The sequence below is a fragment of the Cebus imitator genome, unplaced genomic scaffold (genome assembly GCF_001604975.1).
Source record: "Cebus imitator isolate Cc_AM_T3 unplaced genomic scaffold, Cebus_imitator-1.0 Scaffold132, whole genome shotgun sequence".
Lineage (NCBI taxonomy): Eukaryota > Metazoa > Chordata > Mammalia > Primates > Cebidae > Cebus > Cebus imitator.
In genome coordinates this window covers 4,706,066-4,720,624 of record NW_016107447.1, presented here as the reverse complement: position 1 = coordinate 4,720,624, position 14,559 = coordinate 4,706,066, and the positions used below count along the sequence as shown (strand labels likewise).

Here is a 14,559-nt window from a genome sequence, read left to right as displayed (position 1 = left end):
AGAGTCTTGCTTTGTTGCCCAGGCTGGAGTACAGTGGTGCGATCTCGGCTCTCTACAAACTCTGCCTCCTGGGTTCAAGCAATGCTCCTGCCTCAGCCTCCCAAGTAGCTGGGATCACAGGTGTGCACCACTATACCCAGCTAATTTTGTATTTTTAGTAGAAATGGGGTTACGCCATGTTGGCCAGGCTCCCAACCTCAGGTGATCTGCCCCGCCTCGGTCTCCCAAAGTGCTGGGATTACAGGCATGAGCCACTGCATCTGGCCTACCCTGCAACTTCTTATAGTATTGGTGCTTTTCTTGCTATTAGAAAGTTGGGGCTGGGTGCAGTGGCTCATGCCTGTAATCCCAGCACTTGGGGAGGCCAAGGCAGGTGGACTGCTTGAGCTTAGGAGTTCAAGACCAGCCTGGGCAACATGGTGAAACCCCATCTCTACCAAAAATACACGTGGTGGTGTGTGTCTGTGGTCCCAGCTACTCAGGAGGCTGAGGTGGGAGGACCGCTTGAGCCTGGGAAACAAAGGTTGCAGTGAGCTGAAATTGTGCCACTGCATTCCAGCCTGGGTGCCAGAGCGACTGTCTCAAAACAACAACAAAAACAACAAAAGAAGTTGAAAGAAAATCTTGCAAATTAAAGCTTCTTTCAGTTATATTTAACTTTAATTATATTTGGATAGTCTCGCTACCAAAAGTCAACAGCTTTTATTTTGTAAAGCAAGTTCCTATGTCAAAACCAGTGCTTTACAATCTCAACCCTCTCTTGCTGCATTGAAAATCACCACACCATTCCTAACAGCAACACATGAGGTCTAAATTTCAGCCTTGGTCAACTAGGGTTCTTCCAGGAAAAAGCCCTACTATCCTGTGGCACTCATTGTCTGTAATGAATTAACTTCTCTCCAATGCATCTAGAATGGTGCTGACAGTCACGTAACCATCCTTGGGAGAACTGGGAAAATAGTTACTGCAAACTCTTGAGTGAAAAGCCAACCCAAACCTTATGTCCTAGTGGAAACATCAGAGTTTACTTGTTCATACCTTTTCATCATTTATTTTGAGGGTTTTGGTTAGAAGTAACAACAGGAGACTTGTCCAGGCCTCCCGATGGCTTTCAGAATTCACGGTGATGAAATAGGCAAGAGCTTCACTGCAAACACTAGAAGAATTAGAGAGGGGGAGGCATATCAAACAACTGATTAACATCTCACAATCAGGGAGAACTATTCATTCTTGGGATGACTTTTTAAAAAAATTATTTAAACTTTTAATTGCTTTTTTTTTGAGACAGGATCTCACTCTGCCACACAGACTGGAGTGCAGTGGCATGATCACAGTTCACTGTAGCCTCAACCTCCTCGGGCTCAAGCTGATCCTCCCACCTCAGCCTCGTAAGCAGCTAAGACTGCATGCTCATGCTACCGTGCTACCGTGCCTGGCTAATGTTTTTGATGTTTAGTAAAGATGGGGTTTCTCCACGTTGCCCAGGCTGGTCTTGAACTCCTGGTCTCAGCAATCTGCCTGTCTTGGCCTCCCAAAGTGCTGGGATTATAGATGTGAGCCTAAGCCTCTAAGTCAAGCCGCTGCAATAACTATTTTCTTTTTCTTGAGAGGGAGTCTTGCTCTGTTGCCAGGCTGGAGTGTAGTGGCGCCATCTTGGCTCACTGCAACCTCTGCCTACCAGGTTCAAGAAATCCTCCTGCCTCAGCCTTCCAAGTACCTGGAACTACAGGCGTGTGCCACCACACCCAGCTCATTTTTTGTATTTTTAGTAAAGACTGGGTTTCACCATGTTGGCCAGGATGGTCTCATTCTTTTGACCTTGTGATCCACCCGCCTTGGCCTCCCAAAGTGCTGGGATTACAGGTGTCAGCCACCGCACCCGGCCCTGTGAAATTTTTAAAAATAATTTTACTTCATGTGGGAACTTGTTCATAATACAATAAATTTTAACCCCCCCCCAAAAAAAAAAGAAGCTGCAAAACTTTTTACTTGCAATTTTCAGCAATTGGGGTGTTTTGGTGTTTTGTTTGTTTTTTAGAGTCAGGGTCTCACTATATTGCCCAGGCTGGTCTTAAACTCCTGGACTTATGAGATTTTCCTGCCTCAGCCTTCTGAGTAGCTGGGACTACAGGAGAACAATTTTTCTCTGAACTTTGGAGTTAAAGATCAGCCTGACCAATATGGTGAAACCCCATATCTAGTAAAAATACAAAAATTAGCTGGGCCTGGTGGTGGGTGCCTGTAATCCCAGCTACTCAGGAGACTGAGGCAGGAGAATCACTTGAACCCAAGAGGCAAAGGTTACACTGAGCTGAGATGGAGTCACTGCACTCCAGCCTGGGTGACAAAGCAAGACTCTTTCTCAAAAAAAAANAAAAAAAAAAAAAAAAAAAAAAAAAAATCACTTTTAGGCTGGGCATGGTAGCTTATGCCTGTAATCCCAGCAATTTGGGAGGCCGAGGTCAGCGCATCATCTGAGGTTAGAAGTTTGAGACCAGACTGACCAAAACAGTGAAACCCCGTCTCTACTAAAAATACAAAAAAAATTAGCCACGTGTGGTGGTATGTGCCTGTAATCCCAGCTACTCAGGAGACTGAGGCAGGAGAATTGCTTGAACCCGGGAGGCAGAGGTTGCAGTGAGCTGAGATCACACCACTGCACTCCAGCCTGGGTGAGAGTGAGACTCCATCTCAATAAATAAATAAATAAATAAAATTTCACTGTTAATGCTATATTTCATAATACCATAATTTAGGACATACCATAGCTTATTCATTCCACAGTTGAGCTGCTTAAAAACTTTTTGTCCTGATAAGTCTGCAATGAATATTCTGTGTGGTATTCCTGGTTCCTAGTTCTAAAATATCTTCTGAAGCAGATTCCATAACAGTGGAATTACTAAGTCACAGAGAATGAACACTTTAGGGCTCCTGGTATATAATCCCACCTGCTTTCCAGAAAGATCATGCCATTGTACACTCCAACTAGCTGTGAAGGAGAGTACATTCTTATCACACATTTGCCAGCACTGTGTATTACTGTTTTTAAACCTTAGAGGAAGAAAAGAAAGCTCAGACATCAGAATCTTGCTGATGCCCAGGAAGCTGAGTGGCAAAGACCTACTTTTCTGGCTGGGCTTCCTCATCAGTATTCTACTCTTTCCCCACTGGTGCATTTCTTCATAATTGATATAGGCACATCCTGGTTATATGATTTAAATACATTCTTCTTGGAAAGAAGGAATGATGGGATGTTATTGCTGACAACAATACTAAAGAGGACCTGGACCCAAGATGGATAGTAACCTGCCTAAGGCCACAGGGCTCCAGCCGAGTCAGGACTTCCCTCCAGCCTGCTGACTCTGCTCAGAGCACTATTCACTGCCATGTTTCTATGCATAACTCACCATAACCTTGAATTCTTGGGCTCAAGAAAGGGCTTATCAGTGAAACATGAGCCTCTGCCCTCTTCAGGGCATTAAGAAAAGTATAATGGAAGAGTCACCAAATACAAGGAAAAAATAAAAAGGAAAATAATTTGTCAGAGTGTCCGCATGTATTTTCTCCCACTCTTTTCAATCCACAGTATTGCTGTGACGAATTTTGTTTATGGCAGATAGAAATCTAGTCAGAAACTAATTTTCTTACGTTAAAAGTCTCTGCTGTATTTCTTCCCAGGAATCCCTGCGGTTCTCATCAACATACATTCGAAACAGGATCCTCAAACAACAGGCCAGGCTGCTGGTTTCTTGTTTTAGAAGATTGGGTTTAGACTTGCCCTTAAAACCTAGAGATCAGACAGTCATTTAATTAGTGCACACTTCTAGAATAATGCTGATAACTGTGTATGAACTAGAAATCTAGTTACTTTACAAAATACTGAAACATCTCTGTTTTTTTTCTTGAGACAGCCTCGCTCTGTCACCCAGGCTGGAGTGCAGTGGCATGATCACAGCTTACTGTAGCCTCCAATTCCTGGTCTCAAAGTGCACTTCAACCTCCGCCTCCTGAGTTCATATGATTCTTCCACCTCAGCCTTCTGAGTAGCCAGGACCACAGACATGTGCCACCACGCCCAGCTAATTTTTCAGTTTTTGTACAGACAGGGTTTTACTGTGGCCCAGACTGGTCTCAAATTCCTGGGCTCAAGCAATCTTCCTGTCTTAGCTTTCCAAAGGGATGGGATTACAGAAATGAGCCACTGAGCCTGGCCTGAAAGATTTTATATATATCCTTTTTTTTTTTTTTAGGACAGCGTCTCCTCTGTTTCCCAGACTGGGGTGCACTTCAACCTCCGCCTCCTGAGTTCATATGATTCTTCCACCTCAGCCTCCCGAGTAGCTGGGATTACAGGCACCTGGCATCATGCTCAGCTAATACTTCTATTTTTGTAGAGACGGGGTTTCGCCATATTGGCCACGCTGGTCTTGAACTCTCGACCTCAAGTGATCTGCCTGCCTTGGCATCCCAAATTGCTGGGATTACAGGTGTGAGCCACCACACCCGGCCTATATATATTCTTAATACAGATTGATTATAATACCAGATGAAGGCAGCTATGACTCTCCAAAAGTCATCCGCTGTATAAGATAGCTTTTTTTTTTTTTTTTAAAGAGACGGGCTTTCACCATGTTGGTCAGGCTGGTCTCGAATTCCTGACCTTGTGATCTGCCCACTCGGCCTCCCAAAGTGCTGGGATTATAGGTGTGAGCCACCGCGCCTGGCAAAATAAGTTCATTTTTAAATGCCCTGAACTGTTCTCCATTTACTTACTGGTATTTTATTTTATTTTATTTTATTTTGAGACAGAGTCTCGCTTTGTTGCCCAGGCTGAAGTGAAGTGATGCAATCTTGGCTCACTGCAACCTTGACCTCCCAGGCTCAAGTTGCTCTCCAACCTCAGCCTCCTGAGTAGCTGAGACTACAGGAGAATGCCACTACACCTTGCTAATTTCTGTATTTTTTGTAGAGATGGGGTTTTGCTATGTTGCCCAGGCTGGTCTTGAACTCCTGACCTCAAGTGATCTACCTGGCTCAGCCTCCCAAAAAACTGGGATTATAGGTGTAAACTACCTTGCCTGGCCTGCTCTCCATTTAGACTTTGCTTATTGGCTGGTGAAGCCATTAGTTTTGTCTTCTCAAATGTAACAACTCTTAAGAATTCCGGTGTTCTTGCAAGCTGCAAGATTATTTTTCTTCACAAATCACACATAAGAACACATTCTTTTTCTTTTTGAGATGAAGTCTTGCTGTGTTGCCCAGGCTGGAGTGCAATGGCCCGGTCTTGGCTCACTGCAACCTCCGCCTCTTGAGTTCAAGCCATCTCCTGCCTCAGCTTCCCAAGTATCTGGGACTACAGGCACCTGCCACCACACCTGGCTAGTTTTTCGTATTTTTAGGAGAGACAGGTTTTCACCATGTTGGCCAGGATGGTGTCGAACTCCTGACCTCGTAATCCACCCATCTTGGCCTCCCCAAGTGCTGGGATTACAGGCATATGCCACTGTGCCCAGCCAAGAACACATTCGTGAAAACAAAGGAGTACCAATCAGCTTAACAGATATGCAAACCAGGCTTGGTGCGGTGGCTCAAACCTGTAATCCCAGCACTTTGGGAGGCTGAGGTGGGCAGATCACCTGAGATCAGGAGTTCAAGACCAGCCTGGCCAACATGGTGAAACCCTGTCTCTACTAAAAATACAAAAACTAGCTGGATGTGGTGGCAGACGCCTGTAATTCCAGCTACTCTGGAGGCTGAGGCAAGAGAATTGCTTGAACCTTGGAGGTGGAGGTTGCAGTGAGCCAAGACCGTGCCATTGCATTCCAGCTTGGGCGACAGCTGCATATTTTAAGGCTGTAGAGAAAAATGGCATTCCTTAATTGTCGATTACAATAAATATTTGGGGACAAAAGTAACGATAACAAGGCCAGGTGCAGTGGCTCATGCCTGTAATCCTAGAACTTTGGGAGGCTGAGACGGATTACTTGAGGTCAAGAGTTCAAGACCAACCCGTCTTTCGTAGAGACAGCTGTAACCCTGTCTCTACTAAAAATCTAAAAATTAGCCGGGCATGGTGGCATATGCCTGTAAACTCAACTACTTGGGGGGCTGAGGCATGAGAATTGCTTGAACCCAGGAGGTGGAGATTGCAGTGACCCGAGATTGCATTACTGCACTCCGGCCTGGGCAACAGAGTGAGACTCTGCCTCAAAAAAAAAAAAAAGTAATGGTAACAATACCAAACTTATATGAAGTATCACTTTTATGCAAAGTTCAAAATAATGAGAATCCCACTATCATCCCAGAAAAAAATATATTTACCTCCAGTGTTTATGTATTTATTTTTGGAGGCAGGAAAGTGAATAAACCCCAAAAAGCTTAGAAAATTGATGAATGGTTTCTGGTTTTCCAAGATTACCAGCCTGGGCGACAGAGCAAGACTCCATCTCAAAAAAAAAAAGACACTTTTAATTTAATGTAAAATTTCTTTTTTTTTTTGGTTGAGATGGGGTCTCCCTCTGTCACCCAGGCTACAGTGCAGTGTTGCAATCTTGGCTCACTGAAACTTCCACCTCCTGGGCTCAAGTGATCCTCCCGCCTCAGCCTCCTGAGTATGGTGTGTGCCACCATGCCCAGCTAATTTTCATATACTTTTTCTTGGTAGAGATGGGGTTTTGCTATGCTCTCCAGGCTGGTCTTGAACTCCTGGGCTCAAGTGATCCACCTGCCTCAGCTTCCCAGAGGGCTGGGATTACAGGTGTGAGCCACTGTGCCCAGCCCATAAAATTTCTTGACTTGCTAGATCAATTCAATTCTCCAACACTTTTTTTTTTTTTTTTTGAGACAGCGTCTCGCTCTGTCACCCAGGCTGTAGTGCAGTGTTGTGACCTCGGCTCACTGCAACCTCTGCCTCCTGGGTTTAAGCAATTCTTCTGCCTCAGCCTCCCGAGTAACTGGGACTACAGGCATGTGCCACCATGCCTGGCTAATTTTTGTATTTTTAGTAGAGACGGAGTTTCACCATATTGGCCAGGCTGGTCTGGAACTCCTGAACTTGTGATCCACCTGCATCAGCCTCCCAAAGTGCTGGGATTACAGGCATGACCCACTGTGCCTGGCCCGATTCTTCAAACTTCAATTTGTCTTTGTTTCTTTTGAGATGGAGTCTCGCTCTGTTGCCCAGGCTGCAGTGCAGTGGCGCCATCTCAGCCCCCTGCAACCTTTGTCTCCGGGTTCAACTGATTCTCCTGCCTCAGCCTCCTGAGTAGCTGGGACTACAGGCACCTGCCATCACACCTGGCTAATTTTTTGTATTTTTAGTAGAGACAGTATTTTACCGTGTTGGCCAGGCAGGTCTTGAACTCCTGGCCTCCAGTGATCCGTCCTCCTCGGCCTCCCAAAGTGTAGGGATTACAGGTGTGAGCCACTGCACCCAGCCTCAATTTGTCTTTTTATGAAATACTTACTGAGACTCTACTATGTACTGTGATGAAACCCATGTAGCATTTCCCTTCTCTCCCCCTCAAGCATGAAAGTATCTGTTAAGTTATTCTAGCTATGTTTACAATTTTGGGCATTTTCCAAACACTGTAATATTTTAGGATGGTGACCAGTGTGGCTATCTATCTTATCTGCTGTGTGGCCTCACCTGCTCGCCACAGGACAGTCCGCTGCTCATAATTGGAGTTGAAGGCCTTTGAGAATGAATGGGATTCCTGCAAACAGTCCAACAGCTTGAAGAGGTGCTGGGAAGACATGTACTTATACATGCCCTGATCCTCCGTCTCTATGTGAATATCTGCATCCAGCGTGTCTTGCTAGAGGACAGGACAGAGGATAGAAGAGCTAGTGAAGAAGATGGAATGCTTTGGGCATTGTGATTGCAGACAATGGGAGTCATGAGTTCCCCAAAGTCATCCTCTCTATAAGACATACTTTATTCCCCAATACCCTGAAACGTTTCTATTTAGACTCTGCTCACTGGCTGGTGAAGGAACACACTGAGCTGCTCCATGATGGCAGGCTTGGCTGCCCAAAGTTTCAGTTTTATCAGTGCTGCCTCTATTGCATACACAAGAGTGTGTGTCTCCAATGGTTTCACTATAGGAATGCATTCTTGAAAAATGTATGAAACACTAGGAAACTTTATTGAAAAAGTGACCAAAATTAAAAAATCAAAAAGGACAGCCTTTGGCCCATAGCTGTATTTTTTTTCAGCAGTAATGAAATTTACATTTATTTTTGCTAGTATTTAAAACACGACTTCCTCTATGAAAAAAAATCTTGATTTTGTCTACTCTTGAAACAACAGAAACTGTCACAACTTAACCCACTTTGATGGTAACTGGGTGCTAAAGCTGAGAGGTGGCAGCCGCTTTGACTGGGCTAGAGATTTCTGGTTTACTGCAGTCTCTACCCAGCCTGCCTCACTCACTTACTCACTGTCACTCACAGGATCTGCTAGCCCCTGAAGCACTGACATTTGCAATCCATGCTGTAGGATTACTGTCTAACTTTTGGACATTTTTCTCAAGAATCCCATATGTAGGCCAGGCATGGTGGTGCCTGCCCACAATCCAACACTTTGGGAGGCTGAGGCAGACAGATCCCATGAGTCCAAGAGTTTGAGACCAGGCTGGGCAACACGGCGAAACCCTGTCTCTCTTTTTTTTTTTTTAAGACGGGGTTTCACCATGTTGGTCAGGCTGGTCTTGAACTCCCGACCTCAGGTGATCCGCCCGCCTTGGCCTCCAAAGTGCTTGAATTACAGGCGTGAGCCACCACACCCAGCCGAAACCCTGTCTCTAAAAAAAATTAACTGGGCATGGTGGCATGTGCCTGTAGTCCCAGCTACTTAAGAGGCTGAGATGGGAGAACCACCTGAATCTGGGAGGCTGAAGTCCCAGTGATCTGTGATTGCACCCCTGCACTCCAGCCTGGGTGACAGAGTGAGACTTTGTCTCACCAAAAAAAAAAAAAAAAAGAGAAAAGGAATCCCTGATACCCTGATATACAAAGATGCATATACTAAACAAAAAAAGTGAAATATTTGAAGGAATAACTGGGATCTTTATATATATCTTTTCCTTCTCACTTATTTGTGATCAAACTGTATCAATTATGGAGAACAGTTCCTATGATAACACTAGTGTGGTGGCATCTAAGAAGTAGTATGCTGATAAACCTGCTCTCTGGGGTGTGTGTGTGTAGGCCCTGATTTTTAGTGTTTGCTGTTTTTTCGTAAGAAACTCCTTGCAAGGCCAATTTTAAGCTATCAACATGTCATTACTGAATGTGGGGTTAGAAGGAGACATGCATGATGGGTTCTGGAAAGCCAGTACAAGCTGGCTCCTATACACCACTACATCAAAGCAGCCTCCCTATGGACAGGGATGCTCTTCCCGAGGCCTCCTGTTCTTACCTGGGCAGCAACCATGTGCTCTGCATCCTCCTTTTTGCTGGTCGCAGGGTAGAACACAATGTTGTCAATGGTCTGTATCAATTCCAACTGGACCACACACTTGATGAGGAGGCTGGCAAACAGTTTCTGATCTATGTTAGATGATAAAGATTAACCCTAATAATGATTTAGCCAATACTGAAGAAATATCCACTGAGCTCCCACTATGTACACGACGTAATTTTTTTTTTTTTTTTTTTTTAAAGAGATGGGCTCTCACTATGTTGTCCAGGCTGGTCTTGAACTCCTGGTTTAAAGTGATCCTCCCACTTCAGCCTCCCAAAGTGCTGGGATTACAGCATGAACCACCACACCCAGTCAAGGCACAATTCTTGATTTTATGGCAAAGCAATGAATAAGCTGGACAAAAAAAATCCCTTCTCCCATGGTGCTGACAGACAATTAAAAATATATATATATATATATATATATTTTTTGTTTCACTTTTGTTGCCCAGGCTGGAGTGCAATGGCGCGATCTCAGCTCACCGCAACCTCCGCCTCCTGGGTTCAAGCAATTCTCCTGCCTCAGCCTCCCGAGTAGCTGGGACTACAGGCATGTGCCACCATGCCCAGCTAATTTTTGTATTTTTAGTAGAGATGGGGTTTCACCATGTTGACTAGGATGGTCTTGATCTCCTGCCCTCGTGATCCACCCGCCTCGGCCTCCCAAAGTGTTGGGATTACAGGCGTGAGCCACCGCGCCCAGCCAATAAAATATTTTAAGTATAAGATATTATACGTCAAATATTGATGATAGGTAGAGACATGCATAAAAAGTGTCAGGATAGGATTGCAAGTTTAAGCAAACTAGTCGGGAAAAGTCTCCATGAAAATAGAAATTTGAGCAAAGACCTGAAGAAAGTGAGGGAATCAGCTATGCCGGTTCTGTGTCCTCTAGCAAGTTTCTCTGCCACCCAATGGGCTACCCTCTAAAGATCAGCTTTGGACTGTGCCCTAACCACAGGATGTTTCAGGTTTCTGCAATAGCCAGCCTCTCTGAAGAGGCCAGAAGTTTTTTTTTTTTTTTTAATAGAAATGGGGTTTCCTCATGTTGCCCAGGCTGGTCTTGAACTCCTGTGCCACAACATTAAGCAATCTGCCTGCCTTGGCTTCCCAAAGTGCTAGGATTACAGGTGGGAGCCATTGTGCCTGGCCAAGAAGCTCAGTTTTGTGTGGCCACAGGAGTGGCTTTTCTTAGCGTTTCTGGATCACTTTCTGTCTAAAGATAGTAGCTGCTTTCTGCATTTTCTACTTCTGTATCCCTTAAAAGTGGTCTTTTATTCCTTTTAGTGGTTAACAACCTTTGACTAGTTAACAATTCTTTTTTTTTTTTGAGATGGAGTCTCGCTCTGTCACCTAGGCTGGAGTGCAGTGGTGTGATCTTGGCTCACTGCAACCTCTGCCTTCCAAGTTCAAGTGATTCTCCTGCCTCAGCCTCTCAAGTAGCTGGAATTACAGATGCATGCCACCACGCTGACTAGTTTTTTGTAATTTTAGTAGAGACAGGGTTTTGCCGTCTTTACCAGGCTGGTCTCAAATTCCTGACCTCAGGTGATCTGCCTGCCTTGGCCTTCCAAAGTGCTGGGATTACAGGTGTGAGCCACTGTGACTGGCCAACAATTCTTTTTTTTTTTTTTTTTTTTTTTTTTNTGAGACAGAGTTTCGCTGTGTTGCCCAGGCTGGAGTGCAATGGTTCAATCTAGGCTCACTGTAACCTCTGCCTCCTCGGTTCAAGTGATTCTCCTGCCTCAGCCTCCCAAGTAGCTGGGAATACAGGTGCCCGCCACCACACCTGGTAATTTTTTAGAATTATTTTCAGTATAGACGGGGTTTCACTACGTTGTCCAGGCTGGTCTTGAATTCCTGACCTCATGATCGGCCTTCCTTGGCCTCCCAAAATGCTGGGATTACAGGTGTGGTGTGAGCCACTGTGCCCGGCCCCAACAATTCTTATATCGAATTTTCCCTGTTCAAATTAGCAGTGTGGTTTCTGCTTACCGACTAGACTAACTACATTCTCTTTATGTTCTCAATCCCTGGGGGCCCAAGGGTGGCCCATGTCAAATACATCATTAAGTGTTGACTGATTTGACTGTAATAACAGTAGAGGTTCTTTTCCTAACTTATTGTTATAAAATCAGAATGTTGAAAACATTAAATATTTTAGTGATAGAAAACAAGGAGGTTGAATTGACCTCAAGTTTTTGAAAGTGGCTGTGAAATTATTTTTTCATTAAATTTTTTTTTTTTTCTTAGAGATGGGGTCTCACCGTATTGCCCAGGCTGGTCTCGAACTCCTCAACCCAAGCAATCCATTGGTCTTGGTCTCCCAAAATGCTGGGATTACAGGTGTGAGCCACTGCTCCCAGCCAGTTGCGAAATTATAAAAACATGTAACTATTCTCCATGTAGAATGTTTTAATTTTTAAAAAAAATACAGTGGAGCTGCAGCACATGTACATTCAATTTATGCCAAGTCAATTAAAGCATTTTGGACCAAAAATAAAAAGAAGGAAACAATAATAATCGTGTAAAGATTTTGTCTGCCTGAGCTTATGTCCTGAAGGGTGGCTGAGCTGGGAGGCTGCGAGCAGCAAAGGCACTGTTGCCTGGGGGAATGGGATGTGCCTCGAGTTCCAGAACTTCTCCGAGTGCAGACTCTCGCTGCACTGAGTGCTTCTCCTGTTGAAAGAAATGTACATCTGGCCTCCACACAGAAAAAGAGGCTGGGCCTGGTGGCTCACACATGTAATCTCAGCTCTTTGGGAGGTCAAGGGAGGAGGCAGGCTTGAGGCCAAGAATTCAAGACCAGCCTGGGCAACAAAGTGAGACCCCATCTCTACAAAAAATAATTAACCGGGTGTGGTGGCAGGTGCTTATAGTCCCAGCTACTCAGGAGACTGAGGCAGGGGAATGCTTGAGCCCAGGAGTTTGAGGCTGCAATGAGCTGTGATTACACCAGTGTACTCCAGCTTGGGTGACAGAGTAAGATCCTGTTTCTGAAAAAAAAAAGAAAAAGAGATCATTCTATCACCGGACACTAGAGAGAAGCTGGCTGCATCAGTTATTGAGAGATGGCACATCAGTCCCAACATGGTACCTCTTTAATGAATTTCAAGGGTGACTACTTTTATTCCTTCTAAAGCAAATGGTGACCACACACTGTTTTGGTCAAATGTGCTGCTTCAGAAGTTAACTTCAATGTTAACAGCTATAGCCTAGCCTGTTGAGGATGCGGTGGGACTGCTATAAAGGCAAACAATGGGGCATACAATGTTCAAAGGACCACAACAGCTTTCACAAGTTCCCGTTCCTCAGGCTGCCTAAAATGTGTTTGAATCCCCACTCTACTACATGTTGTCAAGTTCTCTCATCTGTCTAAGCCCCAGTTCCCTCAAATGTAAGACAGTATCCCTTCAAAGGGGAGGATGGGGATTAAATAAAATAACAACACACATGAAACACATAGTACAGTGCCTGGTACATTATAGCTGTTAAACTTATTTTTTTAACAATAGCAAAACACACCGTAAGCAATATTAAGAGACAATTTGGCAAAAATAATTTGAAACTTGTATCAGAAAAAGGATTTTTAGTATATAAGAGCTCCTCCAAACCAATAAACAAAAGCGCCAACAATCAACAGAAAATGAGCAAAGATTACAAAGTACATAGAGAAGAAAACAGAAGTGGTGCTTTAACATACAAAAAACTACTCAATTTGACTCATAATTTGAAAATTTCAAGTTAAAATTAGTCCGAAGTTATATTTAATCTGAAAAGATCATGTAAACAGGTACAAATTTAATAGCAATGGGGAAATATTTTAAAATGGCAAGTCCACTTATCCACTGATTCCAGTACATCTTGGGGAACTTATTAAACTCAAAAATGATGTATGTATTGGGTTATTCAATGCAGTATTGCTCCTAACAGCAAAAGATTAGAAATAACATAAGTGTCTATTAATAGCAACTCAAGCAATAAAAGCATGTCTACAAACTGGAATAACAGACAATAGTATAAAAGAATGTGAAAGCTATTTATGTACTAATTTTGAATGATCTCTAAAAGATATAAGTGAAAAAAGAATAAGACACACTATTCCATAATTTGTAAAAGGAGAGAATTCATACGTAATATGTATGTATGTATGTATGTATGTGTGTGAATGTGTATGTGCGTGTACTTGTTTGCATATGGATATTTTACTATGCACATATGTATGTGAATGTATATGTGCATGTACTTGTCTGCATATGGATAAAATGACTCTGGAAAGGTACAGAGAAATGGGTAACCTTGGCTGCTACAGAGAACGGGCAGACTGAGGCACAGGGCAGAAGGCGGCTTTTCAGGTTTACCCTTTTGTGCCTTCTGAATATGTGAATCACATAAGCTTATTTAAAACAAATTAAAAAGTGGCCTTACTTGCATATGGTCTACTCTTCCAGCTGTCATCTGTCGGGTTAGAGAGCTGGCTCTGGCCTCTCTCAGAGGGATTTTTATCTATGCTGCTTAAAGACTGGCGGTCCAGATCCACATCCTAAATGTAAACCAGAAAAAAACACAATGCTCACTTTTCTTCACCATAATTTGGGCAGAGATGTGCCTGTTTTAATATGGCTGGTCCAGCCTCTATTTAAGTGCCTTGCTTTGCTCAAAATAAAATTATACCACATGCTTAATGTAGCATGCCTCACAGGCTGCAATGGGGAGATTAAGAATTTAAATTACTTCTCCTCCTATTAAAATTTCAATTCCTATTCCAACCCAAAGGACATTTCTCTACATATTAGGATTTAATAGTGTGACAAGTTTTTTATGAGATCAAGTTCAAAGATAAATTACTAGTGCAGTAACCAGTTTTTTAAAAAGTCGACAGCAGGCCGGGCACGGTGGCTCAAGCCTGTAATCCCAGCACTTTGGGAGGCCGAGGCGGGTGGATCACGAGGTCAAGAGATCGAAACCATCCTGGTCAACACAGTGAAACCCCGTCTCTACTAAAAATACAAAAAATTAGCTGGGCATGGTGGTGCGTGCCTGTAATCCCAGCTACTCAGGAGGCTGAGGCAGGAGAATTGCCTGAACCCAGGA

General features: G+C 43.8%; 1 protein-coding gene across 2 annotated transcripts in view; it reads right to left on the bottom strand.

The window, feature by feature from the left end:
* Nucleotides 1-14,559, bottom strand: part of ARFGEF2 (ADP ribosylation factor guanine nucleotide exchange factor 2) — a 97,707-nt gene that overhangs the window by 765 nt on the left and 82,383 nt on the right. For both annotated transcript variants that reach the window (XM_017541378.1, XM_017541379.2), the window contains exons 34-38: nt 13,894-14,008; nt 9,422-9,552; nt 7,649-7,817; nt 3,649-3,787; nt 1,039-1,156 (exon numbers count right to left, since the gene is read on the bottom strand). In XM_017541378.1, the coding sequence (XP_017396867.1) occupies nt 1,039-1,156; nt 3,649-3,787; nt 7,649-7,817; nt 9,422-9,552; nt 13,894-14,008 (672 nt within the window). The remainder of the gene's footprint in view (nt 1-1,038; nt 1,157-3,648; nt 3,788-7,648; nt 7,818-9,421; nt 9,553-13,893; nt 14,009-14,559) is intronic.